General features: G+C 36.6%; 1 protein-coding gene across 1 annotated transcript; it reads right to left on the reverse strand.

The window, feature by feature from the left end:
- Window positions 1–17,954: 17,954 nt before the first annotated feature.
- Window positions 17,955–21,784, reverse strand: LOC135210348 (gastrula zinc finger protein XlCGF57.1-like). The gene has a single exon (XM_064243237.1). It carries the CDS (start codon window positions 21,335–21,337, stop codon window positions 19,391–19,393), a length of 1,947 nt encoding a protein of 648 aa, XP_064099307.1. The 5' UTR covers window positions 21,338–21,784; the 3' UTR covers window positions 17,955–19,390.
- Window positions 21,785–22,269: the final 485 nt, after the last annotated feature.

Raw genomic sequence — 22,269 nt, forward strand, 5'->3', positions numbered from 1 at the left:
TAATTCTGCAATTCTTCTCATAACTCTGTATTATTTTATTTCCACAAACCGATATTCCCAGTTTTGGTCTTTTAAGCTTTAGTTCTTTATGGATTCAGGCACAACCAAAACGTCTTTTGAAACCCCGAAATCTGTTTCGTTACAACTGCCAAATTTGTAACTACTCGTTGTGTCATTAGTGCACAATAGACAGTGTGCGCCACAAGGTTCCTGTTTTTGCAGAATTTAGGAACCACAAATTGTACATTATTCATTCCCTAAAATCCTGCGAAAGTATAACGAGGTCTACTAACTTTAACTACCACGACATGGCATAAATATCACCTCTTTTCATACGTAATAAGTTATATGTCAAACTACAGTTGCTGCTCATAATAAAAAATCAAAAGTAGATCCAGGCTATAAAAGCTAACCGGTTTCAGTTTCTGCACAATGATTATTGACGCTTAAAGTAGGTAATAACGCTCGTAATCGGATCACCTGTCTTTGTCGCGACTAAAAGTTGTGCGCAGAAAAGATTCTAAGACTTTTGTTTGATCTCGGTGTCACTTCGAGTCATTTTAATTCACAGTTTCTTGAAAACGAAATGGCTTTTCAAACACCGGAAGTCTAGCCATACTATTTCTATCTGAATTTACCTTTTAACGAATTAAGACACTGTTTTGGTTATTTCACTGTTTTTGGTGCTTGAAGAAATCATCTTGAACTCAATCCAGTTTTTAAATGAATTTTGATTACAGTATACAAAAAAGAAAGCAGAGGCCACAAAAATGAACTTCCATAATGGCAACGGCGAAGTTCTCATCTTGTAGATTCTGGTAAAGATAGGTACCGAATACGGGATTAATAAAGAAGTTTTTTATTTCCTTATCAAGATATGAAAATCGTGTTCTACGAATACATTCCTTTCTTATTTTAAATTATAAAACAGAATTCCTGCAACGCTGACTACAAAAAGGTCTGTTTCTAATTCTGAACAGATATAGTTTTGCAACATGAACATAAGGGAAAAGCTTGCTACAGGGAGGAGTCCTGATCATCGAGGGTTGCTTGCCTCAAAAAAAAAATAATAAATAAATAAATAAATAAATAAATAAATAAATAAATAAAATAAATTTAGTTTCCAATGCAGAAAAAAAATTAAAAATTTGCATTTTAAAAATACCTGAATTCCTTTACGTACAAAGGCCGAGTTAGTTTTTTTGTTAAGGATGATCTTTAGGTGCTGAAGATTACCTTCCAATTCTGCTTAATAAAATGAAAAATTAAACAGAAATTCATAGGGGTCAATTTTAAACTTTTTTTCTGCGCCTTCAAGACATATAACACTATAGTTAATTAACAGACGCGATGAGGCGATTAAAATGAAAAATTATGCGAAGGAAATTATTCAAAAGATCCATAGAAACCCATAGAATGTCCAACCGCGCCTTCAGGAAACTATTCTGCCGCTGTAGGATTATTGCTGGTAAGGAAATAGTGTTGTATAACCGGTGACTGATAAGTGGAGAAGAGTGAAACGACTCAATTTCAACGGAAACGTATTTTTGCAATTCATGAACATTCTTTCAATGAATACAGGACAATGAAGATTCCAGGGCAAATAAAGATGAATGTCAAATTCGATCAAACTTTTCATCAAGAAAATGACAACAATAAAACGGAACATTCACATCTGATCCGCAACAACTACCAAAACTACCTAAAGGAGCAAAGCACAAGACACTTCAGGCGGAAGACACAAGATTGTTAAGAATAAACAATAACAAGTAAAAAAACCAGAAAACCTTCCAAAAATGTTATACGAATCAAAATATAAAATAGCAGCATATGAACACTCACCAATATCGACACGGTGCAGAGCGTTCTGAAAAGGAAAAGATAAAGAATGAAATTATTATTAGCATTATGAAAATTTAGCTCGACCATTATCTTTCTGTCTACCACTGGCCACACATCTTCCTGTGTTTTCTCATAGCACACAACGTCATAATACCCTCCACATTACGTTATGCCAAGATTTACTATGCATTTCAGAGACAGCGAGTCATCGTTTTTCTCAAATATCTTTCAAACTAATCATTTAATGGAAATGGTACTTTGACACAGTGTGCAATTCACCTCCCCCTAATTTTTGGCAAAGGCAAAGTCGTATGAGTCACCAGGAGTCATTAACAGTCAGCTATCCCCGTCCCTTCCTTTCTCTCGCTTTCTTTACCACCTGCTTCTCATTTCTCCTCCAATAATACCATTTTCCCTGATATTTTTCGCTACCAGCAGATAATTGGAGAGTTCATAATGAAATGATAGCGTGGTTTGACGCAATAACCATAATAATGGTTCATTTTTCCCAATGTATTTATTTATAGTATCCTTCGCGCTTCTGGTATTACCGTAATGGTAGGGGGTTGTCTATAGGCTGGAGCACTCACACTCTACGTATTCACTGCGTAATTGATGGTGACGTTATTTTTCACTGCTGTCATGATTGCTATGATACTTTGTCAACGCCGTTGCAGAAATGCATTTGCAATACGACTCCTAACCATAAACAAAATAGAGAAAGCTGATAATAGAATAGGATCAATCTCAATAGGTAAGTGAATCTTCATAACACTCATTTTGGTCAATAAAGATAGGAAATGATCTCTGCTACCCACCTCATTTAATTGATTTGTGTTATCAAAAAGCTCACAAAAAGTTTTATAGAGGTGCTAGTAATGAAAAAGAAACCAATAAAAATGTACTTAGTTTGCCTTACTTTCGTGGATTTGAAACAATAAAGTTAATATTTAAATCGTTTAATGTTAATGTAGTGTTCTCTTATAACAATGCCATTAAAGATATGCTAATTAAGAATAGTCCCGTAACAAATAACAGCACCATTTACAAAATTCCTTGTAAGGATTGCGCATCTTTTTACGTCGGTTAGTCAAGTAAAAATTTATGTGTACATATTAAGCAGCATATGTATTCAGTTAGAACAGCCCAGACTTCAAATGCACTATTTATCCATCTGAGCCAAAAATCTCATTGTATAAATTGGGGCGATACCTCTGTAATTGCTAAGTCAAATGATTATGTTTCAAGACATTTACTGGAATCAGCAATTATACAAATCACTAATAAAAACAACCTAAATCTTAGTCTGGGATTGTACCATTTGGACCCATATATTTGTAAAATGCTTATGAAGGACCTTAAAATAAATGAACTACTAATTAATTAGTCCCACATGTATATAGTTATTACTCTCTCTCTCTCTCTCTCTCTCATGCTCGCTATATTTATATCTATTTTCTTCTTTTCACTTATTTTTTGGAAACTTTTTTGTAAATTTCATGTTAACTAATACAAAATGTATTTATATCTTATTTTCGTCTTTTTACTCATTTTTGGAACTTTTTTGTAAATTTCATGTTAATTAATACAAAATGTATTGTTTTCCATTGAAAATTTGCCTTAACAAGGCACAGTGCCCAAATCCTTAATCTATTTTTTCGGGATGTTACTAATTCGTATATGCCTCCTTGTTTTTCAAAATGTATTGTTTTCCGGATGAACGGATGAATCATCTGTTGACCACGTGTGTGTTCCTCCAAGGTGTGGCTGGCTAAAATCTCTCATTTTGCCATCAGGTGTTTTTTCGTGTCTGTAGAGTGAATTGGACCTTATGCTAATCTTGTAATGTCAGTTTGGATATCAAGCCTACTTGTACTATGTTTTTGCTCTGTATGATCAGTTGTGCCTAAGTAAAGGGTCGTGTTAGACCGAAAGTTCTTGGTTCTCTCGCCTTTCAATTTTCCTTCGTGGCAAAACCATTATTTATATATGTATATATGTATATATATATATATTATATATATATATATATATATATATAATATATATATATATATATATTTCTTCAGATTAAACAAAATATCATTTGAGAAAGCATTTTGATGAAACAACATATTTATTTTCATTTGTATATACTCATTCAAATTCACAAGGAACAAGTATATTCAGATTATATTAGTGATCATTTATAGTTCCCTTGATAAAATATATCACGAGCATTTTTGGTCTGTTACTGTCAAAGAATAAAAAACGAGCAACTTCCTCAATTATGACAGTTTGCAGGTTCTGCAAAATAGAGATACAAACCTGTGAAAGACAAGAGGAAATGAGTTTCTTAACTGATTAAAACTTGATACCTTCTTGATAACAAAAATCCTGCATATGTTAAATGCCTGAAAATAGGGTAATAGGCAACACTTAGGCACTCTTCATAAGCGACTATCCCAATTGTAAGAAATACAAGTAAAATCCTTTTGGGACCCTGTCTTAAAAAAGGTACCCTAAGTATATGACTATAGTGCATCACTTTATGATAAGTAACATAATTCAAGATGCATGAAAGTCAACTCATTCAATGAACTCAGTACAGTATAAGAATTGCATCCTTATTACTGGCGTATGACTAGCAGAAGAGAAATTGCAGTGTGATATGAAAAAATAAACACATGCATACAATGATATTATGATAGTGATAGTAGTTTCCCCCAAATTATACCTATTTTCTTTTTCTCTTTCTCTTTAAGGCAATTCACCTGCTGACGCAATAAGTAGACAGAGCTCCATCTACTAGTGGGATTAGGGGGAAGTGAGCAGACCTTGTCTCTCATGGCCTTGGTGGACAGGGTGACGGTCATACGCTCTTTAGCCTACTCCCTTTTATATAATTTAAGAAAATACAATAACAATAATTAAATGAACACAGATTTTTAAAAAACCAACATATTTTTAGTACCCAATATTACTTAATGTAATATAATAGGCACAAAAGGGGGGCTGAGACAGGAAGACCAGGAAAGTGGATGGAGAGGGGATGGATGAGGGAGGGAGGTAGGGAGGAACTGGATGGGGATGAAGGACGTTCGAAAGCATAGGTTGGCGAAGCTCAACAACATGATGTGAGTCAAGAGTAAAAGCCTTAACTGACACCATTTGACAATGCCCTATATTACTAAAGATTAGCGGGAGGTGTCTTGTACCCAGTGTTAAAGTACACCGATAGATATTTGAGAAAAATGATGACTCGCAATCCCTGAAATGCATAGCAGTTTCTTCATGAATATGAAATTTCAACGAAGTGGAAAGTACATTCCTCTGCGCAGAGGGAAACACAGTAAACACGTTGTCAGTCTAAGAGTCTGATGGAACAGTGTTTTACACACCCAACAAGGCAGTTGACTGTTGTATATTTACCTTTACGGATTTTTTTTTTTTATGCATACCCAACATTGCGGTTGCCATTGGTCTCTGACCTTAGGCTTATCCCCCAATCATGGGAGTTTCCTCACCCAAGGGGTTTGCAACCCTCTACTAGGTACTTCTTTGCCTTTGTTTACATGGCACTGGAGTCCCGAACTACTGGCAGTTTCTGGGACAGTAATTTAAAGGTGTTATTGTTAACTACCACTACGGTAACAATCAAATTTTTTCAGGAGAGAGAGAGAGAGAGAGAGAGAGAGAGAGAGAGAGAGATTAGAGCATGAGTGAAAATCTGAACTGATCGAATAATTTAAATTCCTAATGGTCTTCTCAGCTTGAATGATGGCAGAAATGGAACTAGTCTAACATTTCTACATTCTGGACGCAAATGGGAACAAGCCTTGAGTAAATTGGTTGGATATTGATTTCAAGGTCACTTACACAGCGTGGCTTGGGGGGGAGGGGGGGGGCGTCAGCAAACAAGAGCCTCTCGGTAGCAGTAACCAAAATATCTGTAGAAGACTGCTTTGCTTTCAAACTGAAAACTTGAATCTGCAAAAGTTTCATTCGTAGTTGTGGCATCAATCTTTCCCGTTAAAACCTATTTATCAGATGCTGAGACATAAAATGAAATTATCATTATGTCCACAATGATCACCGTGATAGGTTTTAGGCATAAATTTTGTTATAATACATGAAATCAATTTACGTTGGTTAGAGTGGTCAGCAACCCCTACCACTCAGCTTCTACTTTTTCACAATAGTATCGTTGGTCTGTTAAAAAAGGGCTCAGTTGATCATTTACAAAGAAACAGGTGATAAAAACATGAAAAAGGCTGTTCAGTGAAATGGGAAATAATGCTTTTCTCATACAAGATTTCTACAGCATTATTTCTTTGACAGATGATGGAAATTGTGTGGAAGAAGAAGAAGAAGAAGAAGAAGAAGAAGAAGAAGAAGAAGAAGAAGAAGAAGAACTCCTTGGACATAAGGAGGTAAGATTTTTATATTGTGCTCTAGATTTTATACAAATTTTAAATTTTACTTGACATTTACTTTTTCAGTCGATATTACTTAACCCCTTTTAGTATGGTTTATTATTATTATTATTTTTAATTACTGTTATCATTATAATACTATTATTATCAAATACGGGAAATTTTAAAGCTTCATTGTAATTTTCTTTGAAAATGCCGAAAGCGACTTAAAAACAAAATATACTTTATATCCATAATATATAGAAAAGATATATCTCGCGTTTTACAGGCTTACATAATTGGAGGATTGGTATTTCTGCCATGTGCTCAGCAATGCAATAATTATTACATTCTTCTTACTAATTTCTTAAATTCTCCTGCTACTATATTCCAAGCAAAAGAATGATGATGCAATATCATATAAACAATGTCTTTAAATTCCTATGTTTTGCTTGTGGTCCGGAAACGGTCTAGCTAACACAGAAAAAGTGTAAAAGGGAAACTCAGGTTAAATTTGAAAAGTAGAAGAATAAGTTTCAGCTCTCAAGCGTTTGAACAAGAATCCGAGATTCTTGAACTTAAAAATACGCTATATTATTGCGCACCCCCAAGAAATCTTGCCCGAGTTCAAATCACCCCCATTCAGATCATTTCCCATTTGCGCTTGACAAAATAATAAAATTAGTTGAATAAGGTGTATCTAATAACATATTTTCATTCGGGGAGTCATTCTATAAGCAAAAATTCGGGTGTGAGTAGTCTTTTTAAGTCCTGTTTTCGCCAATCTATGCATGGAATATTTTGAAACTATAGTAATAAATGTAATAAAACCCAAAAACATGCTGTGGAGGAGATATGTATAACATTTTAGGATAATAGATAAGGCAATTTCAATTAATTCCTTTCAATATCAAACGCATTAGTGCCAGAATCAAATTTAAAGTTGAATGAAAAATAGACAGCAGAAGTCCTTTTCTTGATGTTTTAATTATTAGAGACATGACAGAATACAAATTTACCATATACAGAAAACCAACATTCTCACTTTCATACATTCACTGCTTTAGCTATAATGACATTCCTATCAAGATAGTAGCAGCCAGCAACCTATTCTTAAGAGCCTTACAAATTTGTTCCCCAGATTTCCTGGGAAAGGAATTTGAACTAATTCCCAAGCAGCTTTCGTCTTTAAGGTACCCTGACCATATAACTGAGAAAGCAATTCACAAAGCAAACGTAATTTTCTACCGACCCCCTCAAGACAAGACCAGAGACACACCCAACAATAAAATAAAAATTCCACACCTTGACAGGATTAAGATGGTAACCCCGACTCTCAGAAAACCTAACCCTTTTGCCTTTACCTACCCAAATACTTTAGTAAATCCTTTATTAACGTTCAACATAAGACAATACACGACGACTCAGCAGTATACAAAATCCCATGCTTGGACTGTGACCAATCTTACATTGGAAAATCACTTCCCCAGAGATTAATAAAAAAATAAACGGTCAGTTAGGTATGGAGAACAGAACTCAGCTTTTTTTCAACCATATAAATAACAATAACTACAGAATAAACTGGAAATTGTCATGTATGATTTACAACAACAACTGTCGATACAAAAGTCAGATGGCAGAATCAGCCTTGATGAAACAAAGACAGGTAATGAACATCTCAAAGGGCGCTTGGGATTCAGATGTCATAGATAACATCTTCTTTCAACCAATGCTTAAAAGGATTAAAGATGTATTATCAGTGGGAGTGACCTAAACTGGCTTAAGTGTGGATGGACCTCTTGGTATAAATACTGCCTTTTCTGTAACCTTTCTCATTCATTAATTACCTGAAGAGAGAGACAGCAGTCTCTGAAATATAGTACTTTCTTTCTATACTTTGCCATTTATATTTATATATATTATAATATTATATTTATATATTATTATATATATATAATATATATATATCATATATAGATATAGATATATATAATATATAAAATCTATATATATCTATATAATATATATATTATATATAATATAATATTATATATTATATATATATATTATATATATAATAATATAATATATAATATATATATCTATATGCCATTCTAGAGGGCTTGTAAGAATCTACCCAAGCCACCAGCCCTGAAGTCCTCACAGAACACCATGAAGATACCACCACTGGTCAACTTCTCTCAACAGCAAGAAGAACCTTTCTCCCCCCAGCCACCACCAAAAAGTTTGTTGATATTTGGTGTCACCAAATGCCAATTGGTTGGTAGGTCTAAGGAAAAGTGCCGGAACCAATTACCTTCAGGAAGAAGACATCGGGAATTTGTGGGGTACTAGAATAACAGGAAGAAGGACCAAGGCGTCACCTTGAGGGAAAATCAGTTATTTACCAGTCATTAATAGGGGAAGATGTGCATTCCCCTTGTTGCCCTCTGCTGATTTCTCCCTAAGCCTCTAACTCATTCTTACTGTAAATTTTAGTTCAGATTTACTTGGGCCTTTGTGTAAGTTACTCTCAAATATAGTACGGTGTTGATTTAAACCAGAGTGTTTGTTTTTTGCATGACCCACAGTAATGCTAGAATCCCACATGGCCCAGGTCAGGGTCAAAATTCTGGTGTTGTGTGAAGGTATATTTTTCACAATGCACTAATTCATCAACCATTGCACTAATTTATCTATCATTAGCTAACTGTGGGTCACTGTTGTTGTGTGAACCCGATAATTAAACCTGGAGTGATATTAATATGAGGTACAGTGATGTATAATACTAGAAGCATAAGGACCCACAGGGCTGGAAGTGATGGTGAAGATGAGAGAGACATGAAAGTAATTAAATAGACGAACAATAAGAGAAAGCCCTTTGGAGGGAATTCATGGATTGGAGAAGCAGATGGGTGAAAACCAGACAAACGCGAGTGACACGGACAGTAGCAAACCGTCGGAAAATCTGAACAGCGATAGTGTAACTAATGGGTCCATATTGTCAGAAATTATAGTACCGCCTTCTCCAGTTGCAGGTAGACGACCAGAATTGGTGAGGAAACTACTTGTCCTTGGAGTGCATGTGCTAGAATTTGATGGGTTAGCGGCCCAATGAGGTATTTCTCTCTATTGAGGCCTTTTTAAAGTGTGTGGAAATAGTGACGAAAAATTGGACTGAAAAGGAAGGTTTTGGTTGCCCAACAGAAAATGACAGGGTGTCTGATGATGGGTAGGGACCACAGCTCTTCCAAAGATTGGGGCAGAATTCAAAAGGAAATTGATCCTTCATTTTGCCCTCCTGGAGGATGAGCAAATGGAGTTAATGGCAGCTTACAGCCTTGTGATGGGAGTAAGTGAGACAGTGACCTCTTTTGTCAACCAGTTGTCAAAAACAGTTAAATATTCTAAATTAACCAAACCAATGAGCTGATTAACAGGTCTCCTAGGGCTGGCCCAAAGGTTTGGATATTTCTACATGACTAGGAACCAATTAGTTACCTAGCAATGGGACCTACAGCATATTGCAGGATACGAACCACATTACATTGAGAAATGAACTTTTGATCGCCAGAAGTAAATTCCTCTGTTTCTATGTTGGCAGAGTAGGGAAGCGAACTTGGACTACCAAATCAGTGGGCGAGCATGTAACCCACTCATCTATCAAAGAACTTACCAAAGCAAGTGCCATTGCATGTCATTATTCCCATCCTACAAAGCTGGTGATAGCAGACTGCAGAGACAAGGTGGAGGAGGAGCTCCAACCATTCCCCTTCCTTTCTTCACACTGGCCGCCCCTCAGGAAAAAAATAGCGTGTTCTACCTGCCCCATTCAGCTCGAAGGGAGCTGGATCAGTGCCAAGTGACAGAGGGGGCCAAGTGAAAAGGGAGTGTGGATACATCAGAGGGACTATGCTGGCAGCGCGGGAAAAAGGGTCTCCTATGGCCCCCATGCCCATCCTACGGACAAAGGTACTGTTTTCAGTACAATGCAACCGATCATCTAGTCAGCCAGTGCACAAAAAAACGGCATTGTGCCAAACGACATGCCCCCTCCCTCGAGAGGAATGGGAAGGCAACAGGGAAGGGAAGGAAATGTGTCAGTGGACAACCAAACTCCGGTACTCGAAGGGCCAGCGGGGGCAGTAGTGACTGCTGGAGAATTAGTGGGCCCTCTGGGAGCAGTGCCACACCCAGTCAGCCATTAGGTGGGGGTCTTCCCCTGCCAATGATTGCTCCCTCTGCCCCAGGGATGTGTGTATCCATCAGGTCAACAAAGCAGACTTCTCCCTCTCATGAAAGTGAAGATTCAGTTCCTGTTCTTGAGGTGGGAATTGGAACGGAGACAGTCTGTGACTTGCTAGACAGTGGAGCATGCGTTTCTTTGACCGAGGAACGCTTAGTCATGGGCGCCATTATGACGCTGAAGGAATGTTTGTTGTTAAATACTGTGAGTCGTCATCAGGTAATGCTCCCGAGAACTGTACATCAACAGATCTCTCTGGGTGGATGAGTCTTGACTCACAAATTCCATGTGGTGCCCACCACCTACGTGGACGAAGTTCCCATTATTCTGGGAATTGCCTTCAGGTGTAAGCAAAAGGTGGCTCTCTATGGGGTCTATGGAGGGGGAGTGGAAGTGTTGATGCCAGTGGGAATGGGCTGTTCCAACAGCTTCCCATCTTGGGAGAGCAACGACCGTGTGTCAAAGTAGCATGGACAGCCAAAGGGGATATGGGAGTGGTACCCTCTGGACCTGAGGAGGTAGGGGAGGTAATCCCTCACTCCCATCTTTACTCCCTTCCTCTTGTCCCAGCACAAAAGATAGAAGGAGCAGCAATGGTATATATTACTTTTCATAAAAAGTGGGCAGACTTTATATTGCCATGTGTTGCTACCATCATCGATGGAAAGGCAAATGTACTTTTATTAATGTGAGTAGTAGGTTAGAATTAAGTAATGATTCTCTGTGTGATTTAGAGGTGTGCACCCTTGTAAAAGCTGATAACTAAGTGTCAGCCTTGACTACACAGAAACAAGGACCCGACGAACGATGGCTTAGAAAATTATTGCAAACAGCAGTTAAAGCAACGCCTTTGAATTACCACAGTTGGATGGGAGACATAGTAAGAGAATATCAAGATGTGATAGCGATGGGAGAAGAGCCTTCAGGAAAATTTACAAGTTCCTTTTGAAATAGAGACGGGAGATTATCTTTCTATTAGGACTAAGCCTTAATGGCCTCCTGCATGTCACGGACAGGTAATTGGGGAAACGATAAATCTTTTACAATATCTGGGTATTATTCAAGAAAGAGTGTCTCCATGGGCTTCTCCAATCATTTTAGTTAAGAAAGATGGCTCTCTTAGGTTGTGTATTGATTTTAGGCGATTGAGTGCCATTACAAAAGATAATGCCTATACATTGCCATTGATCAAAGAGCTTTTGTTTAAAGTAAAGGATGTCAAGTCGGGGTACCATCCAATTCCTCTAGATGATGAGTAAATAATCATCTATATAATTTCCTTCCCTTTGGATTAAAAAATGCTCTGGTTCATTTTTCACGAGTGATGATGTCGGTTTTAGGTTCCATAATAGGTCATGGAGTTAATGAATACCTTTATGACATCATTGTAGTTGGTGCTACTGTAGAGGAGCATATAGTGGACTTGACAGAAGTTTTAGAAGTACTGAGGTGCCATGGTATGAAAATAAATGTTTTAAAGTGTAATTTTTTTCAGGCTGAAGTACCTAGATTTTTTGGGGCACATAGTAACTCTGAAGGCCTTAACCCCTGTGCCAATGAAGTTGTAGCAATTAAAGAATTTCCATGTTGCCTGTAAAGTGGGATAGAGTGCATATGGATGTGGTAGGACCACTACCTTCAGTGTAAGGACAACCTGAATATAAGTGTGTTCGTGGATGCATTCACACGTGTGTGATGAAAAAAAAGGTGGCTAGAGCATCATGTAAATTGGTTTGGATGTTCTAGAATGCTGATTAGTAATATCAGGAAGGAATTCATAAATTAAAAGATTCATGAATTTACGGCTCTCTTGCAAGTAAGGCATGTCACCATTGCGGCTTATTTGCTTTCCGCAAATGGATTAGTCGAGTCTCATAATCGTGAAGTTATCCATATCTTAAGGTACCTAATTCAGAACCACCTGACTTCCTGCCCGTCTTTGTTGCAGACATCTGAGCTATCACCAATGTGCCCTGGTTGTGTGATGACATTCACTCTTTTAAACTAAAACCAAAGATAAAACCACCTCCCAAATTATATATAGACTTGCAAAATACTATAATGATCAGGAAGACATTTTTCCATGCCTACTGAATCCCGGGACGTGGTTATTTACGGTTTTTAGCCGCCATATTGGATGCCATCTTTCTTTATCTATGCTATATTGAATCTTTCAACAGAAATACATTTTGCTTTTACTTAGTGACTGCCTAAAATGTGTATAAACAAAACAAATGCATACAAACATGACCAGAGGCACACGAGTCCCATGTGAAAACCTTGACTAGTGGCCATCTTGAAGAACGGCAGCCATTTTGGAATCTTGAGTGGACACAGTAATTTTCAAAAAGTGGCCTATGATGAAGATATATATGTACCAAATTTCATGCTTGTATCATTAACTGAAGTATTTTAGTGACAAAATTATTTTATTTGCTGCACTATTCCACTCAGTCCATTGACGGGCATGATAAGGCAAGAGATCACATGGGACCACATAGGAAGTAGACCTATATCTAAAATTAAAGAATAAGGTATTAATAATGGAATGCTCTCAAACACGACTCTGCACACACACACTCTCTCTCTCTCCTTACTATTTCTATACCTACAATTGAATGTATTGACAAAAGTCTGGTTGCAGAAGTAAAGTGGCTCTCAAAATGTAATTTACCTTCGTTCAAGTGCCATAATTAAACAAAAGTTAAAACGGGAGCAGTGATGTTGACTTATACATGAACCTTATCATATGAAACAAGCCCAAGGTCATTGACTTGAAATTCAAGTTTCCAAAGAATATGGTTTCTTTAGAAAGAAGCAACAGAAAGTAATTGGCAATGTAGAAAGAATTTAATTTCTTCTCTCCCGTGATGACTTCCATCAAATATGTTGAATATCTTTGTGTCCAATTCATATCTAAATGGTTGAAGTAAACTAGAAAATGTAACAGAGCTGCTCATTAGACTTACACTCTGATGGAAGGACAAAACTGCCCCTCTCCTGCAGTTTTCCGATTCTGTTTTAGGTTTTTCTGCTCGGTCTCATTCTTCCAACAATTTCACAAGATTATTTTTCCATTGTCTGTTTTTATCACTGATATACACAGCACATTTAAATTCCCCAAATGATAAAGACTAACAACAATTATTGGTGTGGGAAATTCCCCTCACAAGAATCCTTTGACAGCGTTTTTGTTTATAAAAGAACAAAATCTATTCGAGAACGACACTCATATATCGCTTTGTTTGATCTCTTCCAAGAACAGGAGATTTACTTGTTTTATTAAGCTTTTCATAACTTCAACATATATGGCACGTGATCATATTTGAAAAATGTTGCGAGGTTGGTTGTCAACTAATAAACATTACACAGAGTTATTTTGAAATTGAGAACAAAGCTTATAGAGGAGCCAAAAAGAATCGGTATCAAAGCAAAAACAACCACGCCCCCCAACCCAAGATATGGGCAAACATCTTTTAGCTCTCTCCTGCTGCTTCCTAACCTTCACTGTGAAACATTCCAGGCAGCCAGCATACTCACCTCTAGACCTACCCCTCTTGAACAGCACACTTGCCCCAGGACCTACCTCTGTAGAATAGCACACTCGTCCAAGGCCATACCCCTGTAGAACATCACATTCGCTTCAGGAACTACCCCTGTAGAACGTCATGCCCGCCTCACGACCTACCCCTGTAGAACGCACATTTGCCTCTGGACCTACCCCTATAGAACAGCACACTCACCTCAGGACTTACCCTTGTAGAACAGCACACTTGCCTCAGGACTCAACCCTGTACAACAGCACACTTGCCTCCGGACCTACCTTTGTAAAATGGCACTCTATCCTTAGGACCTACCCCTGTATAACAGCACTCTCACCTCAGGACCTACCACTGTAGAATAAAAAAAAAAAAAAAAAAAAAAAAAAAAAAAAAAAAAAAAAAAAAAAAAAAAAAAAAAAAAAAGGTCCTTAAAAAAAATTACCAAAGCTTCTACTTGATGGAGGGTTAGTCGGAATGTGGCATGATGTCTTAACTCTACCGCTGCAGAAGAAAAGTGCTGTCTTAATGCACAGCAAGGGGAGTTTCCCTCCACTCACCTGCGTACCTCCAATTGATCACCTTGTTGCCAAGTTTTGACAACCATTTCAAGATAGTGCCAAGGGTTACTCTTACATAAATGGGGCTGGTTGCTTTTTGCAGCAACAAATAACATTTTGAAATAGTGGAAGGTTTATCTGTGAACTGTTTTGTTTTCATCCTTACCTGCATTTTTAATGCAGTTTGTTAGGGAAACATAAACATGGACTTTACAATACAGGTTTAATTCTTGTCTCTAATTACAGACTACAGATAGAGGTACAATAGCAGCTGTGTAAGTTACTGTTGAAGATTCAGCTCCAAGCCCAAAGTTGCCAATAGATCCTGGTGTGTTCTTATGTTTTGACAAAGGATTTGTCACTAAATGGTTTTACAAGACAATTGCTCCATTGCTTAAATTTCGTAAAAAAAAATTGTTTTTGGTTTTTTTATTGACTACAAAGTCTCAATCACCTCAAAGTTGGCTAAAACTTATTTTGATTGTTACTTGACTTTTTGGAAGTTTGGGTATTGAGTAGTGCTGTGAATGTGTAAAATGACGCAGTTTCTCCAGAAACGAAGATTGATAATGAAAAAGGCACACGATTTTGAAACATTTTATTGAACATTCGATAAAAAATATATTCAGGAAAATTTTTAAGCATAACATTATCAAAACATATGACATTAAATTAATCAACACTTATCATAATCAGAGTACAACAGGATACTTTAAATGTTCTAATAATTCGAATAAAAATTGGCCATTCATTCTTTCTTCTGCCTCACTTTTCAAACTTCACTGAAATCTCAGAAGCAGGCCACATCCTTTTTAAGCCTCTTGTCTTTCACATAGGGTTTGTGGTCATAAAGCTACAGATCCTTTATCACTGTTTTCAAGCACATCCTTTGGTCACATAGGAACACTTAATGTACATTTTCACCTACATTTACCTTTATTCTAGTCCGTCTTAACAAAGATCCTTAAAAGCAATCACACATAAGTTTCTTGCCATTTCATTCTTCGTTGAACTTCTGTCATTTGACTAATCAGTCCCCACAACCTGACCATCTTCTTCAGATATACTTATTGGCTGCTATTCTCACATCAGAAGGAAAGCAGAACCCTCAGTGCATTATCCTTCAGATAATCATCATAGAAACAGGTAAGATTTAATTTGCCACATTCTTAATTTGGACAAAAACTCTAATGAAGGAACAACTGCTTTACAGGTTTTTGACATCACTCTCGTCCAGGTTATCAGCAAATTTTTTCCATAAAGGTTACACTGCCATAAGAGAAAATCCTCTTTATAATAATTTTCAGAAAAAGAAATTATCTTGTGCATACAGCCAGACATGGTTTGATACAATTAAAATAGTTTTCTATAAAACTGCAATTGAGCTTCCATGGTAAGAACATACCTTTCCATATTCTATATGGCTTTTGTCTTGTGCGAGTGATAATAATACAGCTGGTCCCCCACCAGACATACACAGGTAATATGTTCCAAGAATAATCATGTAATCCTGAAATCCTGCATGTTGCAAACCCCTTATGTAACAGAGTATACCTGCATTACTTGCAGAAAATTCACCTATTCACAGTATTTTTCTATGAGAAATATTCACAAATTTTATTTTTTATCAATTTCATCATAAAATGCATTTTTCGTGATAAAACTATTAAAAAAAAGGTATAAAATTTTCTTTTGGATTTTTCTTCGAGCTTTAACTAACAAAATAATAGGCAGTTTTATGGGTTTTCATAGGAGTTTCAACTATTCATGGATTCTAGCTATTCGTGGAGGGGCCTGATACGCATCCCCCATGAGTACTGGGGGAACACTACAACTGGTTACTGACAATGAATTCCAAATCATGAAATAGCTGAGGATCAACGACCATTGTCGTCAACCGGCTGAAACACATTGACAGGCCTTTGCCTAGTTGTTCCTCTCTCCCCCAACAGTGGGTGGGGCTAGTCCCTACACCAAAACAAAATAATCACTACCGCAGATTTAAAATTTTAGCTGCCGTTGGTTAGAAGCTATAGCTATGTAATTACTTCTAGCACCATAAAATTGGTGATTTATGGCACCTTAACAAGCCAAGTTTCGGTTATCAGAGTCATAAAGTGCCAATCATAGAGTTATGGTGTCATAGCATACTTAACAGGTCATAGCATACTTAACAGAGGCGCCATTACCCAAGACTTGGCACCATAAGCGTCATAAGTCACCAGGTTTCAGTTAACCCTTAATGGATGGATTGCTCCTCAGGTTTGGGGTGGTGACGGATTGATCCTGTAGTTAAACAATATTACACGCCATCGATTTGGAAAGAATTGGGCAGGAAAGAGGTGCCAATACTTTTATAGCCCATAAATTCTCTAATAGAAACTTTTATACTGACTAAGATCATGAGTATGGGCGTCTCAGGACTTCAGCAGTGCTTGTGACATGAAGGGGGAATGTTCTGCGTGTCTCTCACACATGGTGTCTTTTGGTAAATTTGCTCGCAAATATACCAAGGGGTTGCTGTCGTTTTTTGTTCTTGTCTTTTACTATAGTTTGTCAGTTGTAAATGTAAATTTACAGAGAAAATTACGAAGAAATATTAGAAAAAACATATAACAGTAGTTACTGAAACTTCGTTCTCGGTAAATTTACGTGAATATTTTTCAACAAATATGCTAAGAATGTGTTACTGCTTTTATTTCTGATCTGTTTTGATATTGTGTGCGCAGTAATTATAATTTTACAAAATAAAATAAATTTATTAGAAAAACATATATAGATTGTAAACTTTACGATTGTCTTGTAAAAGAGGCCCCCACAAGGGGTTTTAAATAGTCATTTTCAACTTCTTGTAGAAGGTAGGGAAAATTTTATAGAATTTTTTTTTTTTTTCGCCATGTACATTTGCATATCTTTCTCTTTCCATTGATGTCTTTTTTTCATAAATTGGCCGAACTCAAAGTTTACCCGGCCTGAGGTGCTGCATATTGATATATGTATCCGTCCAGTAAGGGTTAATGGCAGTTTTCGCATATTAGCACCCCACCAAGAACGGAATCCCCGCCGATAACCGTCAACTGCCTGTATAACAGGCAGTCCCCTAGTTATGATGGGGATGCATTACAATGGACCCATCAATAATTGAAAATATCATCGCTTTTGGCAGCCTAGCCTACAATATACAGTATACACAGTCCCAACTTTCATCAGAGATCCATTCCTGAGGCGACTAAGTCGAATCCGGCCCAAGTCAGATCTTAACATTAAGTAATTTATAAAAATGAAAGAGTTATGAATTCCTCACCTAAAAAAAAGTATAAAATTGAAAAAAGTGGAGAGAGAGAGTAGGAGAGAAGAGAGAGAGAGAAGAGAGAGAGAGAGAGAGAGAGTTTGCCCATGTACTAACCTTCACATATATGTTAATAACCTTCACTTAAATATATTAAGATAATTGACAGTTAGGCCTACATCTCTCTCCATATGTGTAACAGTAAAAGAAAGTTTTACCTACTTTACTATATTTTCCTTAATTAATTTATATTTTGCTGTTTGCATTAATATTAATACATGAAAATTAGTAAATAATTTTCTAACAATACCTGCATAGCTTAAAACTAAAATGCTTATAACTGCCTATTTTTATAGTTCAAAACACTAAATCTGTACATTATAAGAAATACAGGCAGTCCCCGGTTATCGGGGGGGGGGGGGGTCCCCCCTTCCTGATGGTGTGATGATAACCAAAAATTGCAAATAAATGAAAATCATCAATAATAGAGCTGATCATCGGCTATCGGCGCCGATAACTTGGGATTGGTGGCTCTGTTAAGTCGGGATTGGTGCCGATAAGCGGATCAGTGCATGTCAGTACTGAAAATCCAGTTATCTTTATCACCAGAGAAGTCACGTAAAAACGGAATGCCGATAATCAGGGATGCCTGTGACGATAAGTTTATGTGAATCATATACCCATAAATTACATAGCTATTGAAATGTAAAAAGTTGTAATTATAGCATGGAAAATATGAAAAACTGAATGAGAAAGTAATGTGACATTCATCTATAATACTATACAAAACAAATAAACATACATACATGTTGCACATGCATAAAAAATCTCTCTCTTATCTCAGAGAGAGAGAGAGAGAGAGAGAGAGAGAGAGAGAGAGAGAGAGAGAGAGAGAGAGAGAGAGAGAGAGAGAGAGAGAGAGAGAATTTTACTTTAACAATTTATTGATATTTTGCTGTACACATTTATATTCTAATATTTGAAATTATTAAATAATTCTTTACCATAAAAAATGCATTTAGTACTTAGCCTAATGCTGCCCAACCTGGTGGCATAACTTAAGGTTTTCAGTGTATGTCCAAGCCAGATTTTATATTAATATTTTTGAAAAGCGTTGTAAGATTGGATCGATGAATATCAAGACTGTCATAACCCAGGAACTGCCCGTACTATATACTACATATATGATACTGTACTGTGCAGTCCTGTTAATTCTTTTTATTTCTAATTATTAATATTAGCTAATTCTGGATGACTTATGATAATACAGTATAAAAAGAGGTAATGCATTATACACACACACAAAATTGTGTACTGTGCTCATGGTGTTAGGCTGTTGATGGTTATGTTCAACTAGTAAATATCAGAAGAGGAGGATGGCCATGATAGAGCAGCAGGTTCATCAATTTTCTCCATCTCAGCTGTTAGTTCATGAGATAAAGTGGGCTTTGGCTCAAATCTGGTGGAAAGCGTGGTGGAAGGGGATAGCACTGTAGTCGTTTTCTTGAGGAGAGGATCCATTATAGCTTACATAGTTTTTTTTTTTGTTCTTCATAAATTAATCTGTAACGTGCAAGAACGTCTTGAAGACCTTTTTCAACTTTAGTAAATCGTTCCAAATTCACATCCATTTTACTAAATAGTTTCATAGCATGTTCAATAGAGGCAAATGCCTCTGCCATTGTCTTTGTCGTAAACTTTTGCTCTGGCTCTTCATCAATTTCTTCTTCCTCTTCTGCTTTTTTAAAGCTAGCAGTTGCTTCGGCATCAGCACTTGCTGCTTCACCGATAATCTTCACACTATGAAAATTATGGCGGGTTTTAAAATGCTGAAACCATCCATAGCTTGCAACAAAATCTTTGGAGTAGGTATCATCGTAGTTTTTCTTTAGTTCCTCGAATAACAAGTGCGCCTTTGTTTGAATGGGCAAGAGGCTGAGTGGCATACACTTTTGTATCTGGTCCTCCATCCAGATGACCAGTAACTTCTCCATTTCTTCCAAAGGCCCTGATCTCTTCTTTGTTATAATCCTGGATTGAATGTGAACCCTCATATGATGTTCAAGATCAGCTTTCTGACAAAATTCTTTCCCACAGTCATTACATTTAAATGGCTCCTCTCCAGCGTGAATTCTCTTATGAATATTAAGATTACCTCTCTGAGAAAATGCTTTCCCACAGTCATTACATTTAAATGGTTTATCTCCAGTGTGAACCCTCATATGCCTTTTAATATGAGTTTTCAGAGAAAATTCTTTCCCACAGTCATTACATTTAAATGGCTTCTCTCCAGTGTGAATTCTCTTATGAGTATTAAGATTACCTCTCCGAGAAAATGCTTTCCCACAGTCATTACATTTAAATGGTTTCTCTCCCGTGTGAACCCTCACATGAATCTCAAGATGAGTTTTCCAAAAAAATCCTTTCCCACAGTCATTACATTTTAATGGCTTCTCTCCAGTGTGAATTCTCTTATGAATATCAAGATCACGTCTCCAAGAAAATGCTTTGCCACAAACATTACATTTAAATGGCTTCTCTCCCGTGTGAACCTTCATATGAATTCTAAGATAATCTTTAAAAGAAAATGCTTTCCCACAGTCATTACATTTAAATGGCTTCTCTCCAGTGTGAGTGTGAATCCTCATATGATTGTTAAGATGACCTTTATGAGAAAATGCTTTCCCACAGTCATTACATTTAAATGGTTTTTCTCCAGTGTGAACCCTCATATGACTTTCAAGATGAATTTTCCAAGAAAATGCTTTCCCACAAACATTACATTCAAATGGCTTCTCCTCTCCCGTGTGAACCTTCATATGAATTATAAGATAATCTTTAATAGAAAATGCTTTCCCACAGTCATTAGATTTAAATGGCTTCTCTCCAGTGTGTACCCTCATGTGACTTTTCATATTAGTTCTCTGAGAAAATTCTTTCCCACAGTCATTACATTTAAATGGCTTCTCTCCAGTGTGAACCCTCATATGACGTACAAGATCACCTTTCAGAAAAAATGCTTTTCCACAGTCATTACATTTAAATGGCTTTATTCCAATGTGACGCCTCATATGACTTTCAAGATAAGTTTTCCGAGAAAATGTTTTACCACAGTCATTACATTTAAATGGCTTCTCTCCAGTGTGAACCCTCATATGAATGTTAAGAGGACCTTTCTGAGAAAATGCTTTCCCACAGTCCTTACATTTAAATGGCTTCTCTCCAGTGTGAACCCTCATATGGATTTCAAAATAAGTTTTCTCAGAAAATGCTTTCCCACAATCATTACATTTAAATGGCTTCTTTATAGTGTGTTCCCTCATATGACTTTCAAGATGAGTTTTCTGAGAAAATCCTTTCCTACAGTATTTACACTTGAATGGATTCCCCACAATGTTAGCCCTCATATGATTGTTAGGATGAATTTCCTGGGGAAAAGCTTTCCCACTTCTAGTGCTTCTTTTCATGGTGAGTTTTAATATACTTAATATACTTCAAGAGAACTTGTTTCTGGTATAACGCTTGGCTACATTCACAGAATCTGAACTGGCTCCCTCCTGTGTGAACTGACATTCAAGTTCTTAGGTGGTGTTTCCAACTAAATTGATTTCCACAAATTAACACACAAATGGCTCCTTTCTCATATGAAAAAGCATTGAGTTTTGGGACCACTTTCACGTGAGATTTTTCAGAATTCACTTCAATTTTTCTAATCCTAGAAAGTGTGCACTTAGTACTATAGCTTTCCATGTGCTATGTAACAAAAGCATATACCTGGACATTAAACTTCACAAAAACATCTAGTAACAAAATCAATGTACGTCTCCATTCTTCCTCAGTCATAAATGTCTTGCAAAAATCTTCAGAAATTGACATAATCTTGCCAGAAGGTTGTCTGAAATGAGAAAATACAGCACAATTAAAGAAAACAATGATAGAAATATGTCTATGAAAATTAACAAGACATGATCTGACCTCCAGCTTACTCGGGACGCATGGAAGATTTTTCCACTGACACAGGTTGCAAACATTATAATCCTAACTTAACATGGTGGTTTTTGTAATTAATAGTCATAATTGGTACTACTAATACGATATTTATTAGATATAATTTTTCTATACTGTTTAATATGTACATTATTCATTGTTTACATTTCTAATCTAACATAAAGTATAATTTTCTTTAAAATAGTGTACTTTATACAACACATTTAGCCTACATTCCCAAGTTAACCTAACCGTAAGTCAACTACTCACCTTTTCTCAGAATCTGCAGATTATCATCAGTGACTTTTATCTCATAATACAACAAATTTTAAAATTAACTTGTATTTTTCCTAACTACAAAATTGAGGCCTTTATTATAGGAATTACCTCCTAACGGTCTCGCCACATGCAC

The sequence above is a fragment of the Macrobrachium nipponense genome, chromosome 39 (genome assembly GCF_015104395.2).
Source record: "Macrobrachium nipponense isolate FS-2020 chromosome 39, ASM1510439v2, whole genome shotgun sequence".
Lineage (NCBI taxonomy): Eukaryota > Metazoa > Arthropoda > Malacostraca > Decapoda > Palaemonidae > Macrobrachium > Macrobrachium nipponense.

What these genes read in the sequence shown, in the direction of transcription:
- LOC135210348 (XM_064243237.1), bottom strand. Translation starts at nt 21,337, where the DNA reads ATGAAAAGAAGCACTAGAAGTGGGAAAGCTTTTCCCCAGGAAATTCAT.